Raw genomic sequence first — 3950 nt, 5'->3', positions numbered from 1 at the left:
GATTACTTAATGGGAATTCCAAAAAGCCTTCAGACTTTCCTCACTAATTGGGATCCAAATCGATGAATCTAATCCCATTTTGTTGTTGGTTGTTGAAATGATTTCAGTTTAGTGGTAATAAGGGACCGTCAATGCATGCTTTGATCAACCACCTCTGGTTTTGATAAATTTTATGATTACAGAACTTAAAAAAAGTAGTTTATGGACTGTCTGAAGTACAGATGGAATCTATTCTTCCCCAGTAATGGTGGTCACAATGGCTCACACATGAGAATGGGAACAAAAGTGGCCAATAATTCAAAGTTTTACAGTTTTTAAAGTAATCTATGGTCCTGCAGATTGTTCCTATATAAGCCATTGACGAGCAAAAAGAAGAAGTTCAAAGCAATCAATCGTCCTCCATCACTCCGGTCCACTTGTTAACAGGCAAGGAAGCCGGCAACATCAGGTGACAGGAAAGGTACTACACTCCATTAATTTTCTTTCAAGCTTCTTCTTCTTCTTTTTTCTGTCATTTCGTTTCTTCTCTCTCTTGCTCTTGATATTTGACAATTAATTCTGGGTTTAAAGATTTTTTTTTTTTTTTTTTTTTTTTTTTTTGCTCTTTCTTGGTTTCGTTCTCGTCTTTGACTCTTGGTCTTACTGAATCGATATTTGAAAGGCCGTCGTTGACATTAATGTACTGTACAGTCTTCCGGTCACCGAGCCACGTGATTCATCCATTCATGGCCTTTTCTTTTTCCTGAGTAATTTCGTGGACATGGAGACTGGAAAGTGCTCTACCGACCTCCCAGAGTCAACAACGAGTGCTGGGAGTGGCATAGTTTGTCGTCGACCTTCACTTGTATTTATACCCCCTGGAGCTCGGTTGGTTTTCAATCCATTCACAAAATCTGCTTCTTCTCCCTTGTTTTCCACCCATTTTCTCTTCTCTCTGAAAGAGACAGAGTCCAGTATTTTCCTCTGCTCTTCTGTTGTCTCTTGGTTTTCTGTATGCCTTGGGAACTGCAACTAGTCTTGTGTTCTTGAGTTAATCTACTGGTGCAGCAGTAGAAACTCTTTATTAGTTGCCAGATTTCGTCACTTGTTAAGAAAGCATTGAAGGTTCCTGATTTCTCACATCATCTCTCTTCTGGTGTTCTGGTTTTATCCGTTGCGAAGATGGGTATGGGAGGTGAGAGTGGAGTTGTTGTGAACTTCCAGCAAGTCGGCAATGTTGCCATCGATGTGCAGCCGCAGTATGAAGCTTCCAAGTGCTTCGATGACGATGGGAGGCTTAAGAGAACCGGTGAGAAACCTTCCATCTTCTCCTTAGTTTTCTTTCAGGAGTTTCTTCAAACAACTGTAAATTTATGGTTTTTCGCATGGTGGTTGCAGGGAATTTCTGGACGGCTAGTGCCCATATAATAACTGCCGTGATCGGTTCCGGGGTTCTCTCTCTGGCATGGGCGATCGCGCAGCTGGGATGGATTGCAGGGCCAGTGTCGATGCTCCTTTTCTCCTTGGTCACCTACTACACTTCTACTCTCCTGGCCGAATGCTACCGGGCCGGCGACCCCGTCACCGGCAAACGAAGTTACAGCTACATGGACGCTGTCCGTAATAATCTGGGTAAGGGGTCTTGATTCTGAAGCGATTCTCTAATGGCTTCATGTGTAACCATGAATTGAAAAGAGCTTAACTGAGCTCATCCATGTTTTAATTTCAGGCGGAATCAAGGTGAAGTTTTGTGGGTTCATCCAGTACCTGAATCTGTTTGGTGTCGCCATTGGGTACACAATTGCAGCTTCAATTAGCATGATGTGAGTTCCATTTCTTAGTTTTTGGAATCTACTGCTTCGTCTACCTGTGAACGTAACTTCCGACTTAATATTTCTCTCTCACTTGAGCAGGGCGATCAAACGCTCGAATTGCTTTCACGAGAGCGATGGGAAGAACCCATGTCAGATGTCCAGCAATCTTTTCATGATTGGCTTCGGCATCGCCGAGATATTCTTGTCTCAGATACCAGACTTCGATCAGCTTTGGTGGCTTTCCATTGTTGCAGCTATCATGTCCTTCACATATTCCTCCATTGGGTTAGCTCTTGGAATAGCTAAAGTTGCTGGTAGGAACTGTTCTTCATTAAATAAACTAAATTCGTGCACTGAACCTGGTTGATCCGAACGAGTAATTTGTTTGACTGAATGATCTCCTCACGTGAACAGAGACCGGTACTTTTAGAGGGAGTCTCACTGGTATCAGCGTCGGATCAGTCTCTCAGGCTGAAAAGATTTGGGGAAGCTTCCAGGCATTCGGAGATATTGCTTTCGCCTACTCATTCTCCAACATCCTCATAGAAATCCAGGTCTGTAACTTTGCCCTTATCTAATTGCCGTATCGACCCATGAGATTTTCTAAAATTTATGTCTTCATCACTACAGGACACAGTCAAATCCCCACCATCGGAAGCAAAAACCATGAAGAAGGCCACCCTTTTCAGCGTCTCAGTGACAACATTGTTCTACATGCTGTGCGGGTGCATGGGCTATGCAGCCTTCGGGGACGCCGCCCCCAGTAATCTCCTCACAGGCTTTGGTTTCTTCAATCCCTACTGGCTTCTTGACATAGCCAACGCAGCCATTGTCGTCCATCTGGTTGGTGCCTACCAAGTCTTTGTCCAGCCTCTCTTTGCCTTCATCGAAAACTGGGCTGCCGCAACATGGCCCAAAAGCAGCTTCATCACCAAGGAGATCAGAGTGCCCATCCCCTGCTACAAGCCCTATAATCTCAGTCTCTTCCGGTTGGTTTGGCGGTCGGCCTTCGTCGTCGTCACCACCGTCATCTCCATGCTTCTCCCCTTCTTTAACGATGTTGTGGGCATCCTCGGCGCACTGGGATTTTGGCCGCTCACCGTCTACTTCCCTGTCGAGTTGTACATAGCACAGAAGAAGATACCCAAGTGGAGTACCAGATGGGTGTGCCTCCAGATTCTCAGCCTAACCTGTTTGATCATCTCCATTTGCGCCGCCGCGGGCTCCATTGCTGGAGTCGTCCTTGATCTCAAGAGTTACCGACCCTTCAAGACAACCTACTGATCGATCAATATTCGGCATCCAGTGGGCTTCCAAAGGAGAATTCTTTGTTAAGATGTCTTATTGGGAGGGACGTGGAATGGGACGCCGACCATGCACAGGCGACTCTCACGATCCATCAAAGGCGACGAACCCAATTTAAGCAAGGTCTAGCAAGATCTTCTGATCATTAGCTTCAATTCAATGTGTATTCTGTCAGCCGCTAGTCACGCAAATAAGGTTATTATAAATTGTACCTGGAAGTAATGGAAGAAATTTTCATTCAGCATACATTTCAGGATTCCCCCAATGAAATTACTTTTTTATAATACATCACCTTAATACTACGATTATAAAACTTTGGTTCAGGGATGGGCATCTCACTAATGAGGGGCTGATCCACTACAAAAAGTTATTTGGTGTGAACACTATATTACTCATCCTATCATGATTAACGGATATCTCAATTATTCGATCAACGGCTATCACATCCGTTGGATTAACGATTATCTCAATCGTGCGATCAACGGTATCGCATCCATTCGATCAACAGTTATCTCAGTCGTCCGATCGAGACTGAATCACTTGTTGGTGTTAGTATAGTAGATGTAAAGTACACTGGAAAATAATTTCATGTGTTAGTGCACAAAATGAAAAATATAGTATAAACAAGAGAATTAGTTGTTTTTAATAATATAACTAAACAGATAACTAACCAAAACAAACATGGTTACTACCCTAATAAGTAATTTTATGTAGCATTAAGATATATTAATATACTAATTAATTAAATAAGATATTTTATTCATAAATTAAGATAGATTGTAGTTTAGCTTACATTAATACAATAATTACGTGTGAAAATTAACTGGTGCACTAATTAATTATAAAAAAAGA

General features: G+C 42.6%; 1 protein-coding gene across 1 annotated transcript; it reads left to right on the top strand.

Moving 5' to 3' along the window:
• Positions 1-400: 400 nt before the first annotated feature.
• On the top strand, positions 401-3315 carry LOC137945792 (amino acid permease 3-like). Its single transcript, XM_068791817.1, has 7 exons — positions 401-460; positions 1162-1288; positions 1378-1611; positions 1709-1802; positions 1893-2107; positions 2208-2347; positions 2424-3315. Exons 2-7 carry the CDS (start codon positions 1162-1164, stop codon positions 3075-3077), a joined length of 1464 nt encoding a protein of 487 aa, XP_068647918.1. The 5' UTR covers positions 401-460; the 3' UTR covers positions 3078-3315.
• The last annotated feature ends 635 nt before the right edge of the window (positions 3316-3950 follow it).

Source organism: Aristolochia californica, unplaced genomic scaffold, assembly GCF_029961685.1.
Source record: "Aristolochia californica isolate CCGP_79_NKW_82.1479 unplaced genomic scaffold, dmAriCali1.0.hap1 SCAF_12, whole genome shotgun sequence".
Classification (NCBI taxonomy): Eukaryota; Viridiplantae; Streptophyta; class Magnoliopsida; order Piperales; family Aristolochiaceae; genus Aristolochia; species Aristolochia californica.
Note: the sequence above shows the minus strand (reverse complement) of the source record. Positions and strands in the feature narration are given on the sequence as shown.

Excerpts from the sequence above, each read along its gene's own strand:
- LOC137945792 (XM_068791817.1), top strand. The coding sequence starts at position 1,162 with ATGGGTATGGGAGGTGAGAGTGGAGTTGTTGTGAACTTCCAGCAAGTC. Across the intron at positions 1,289-1,377 it reads TGGGAGGCTTAAGAGAACCG|GGAATTTCTGGACGGCTAGT; the intron begins GTGAGAAACCTT and ends TGGTGGTTGCAG. Across the intron at positions 1,803-1,892 it reads GCAGCTTCAATTAGCATGAT|GGCGATCAAACGCTCGAATT; the intron begins GTGAGTTCCATT and ends TCACTTGAGCAG.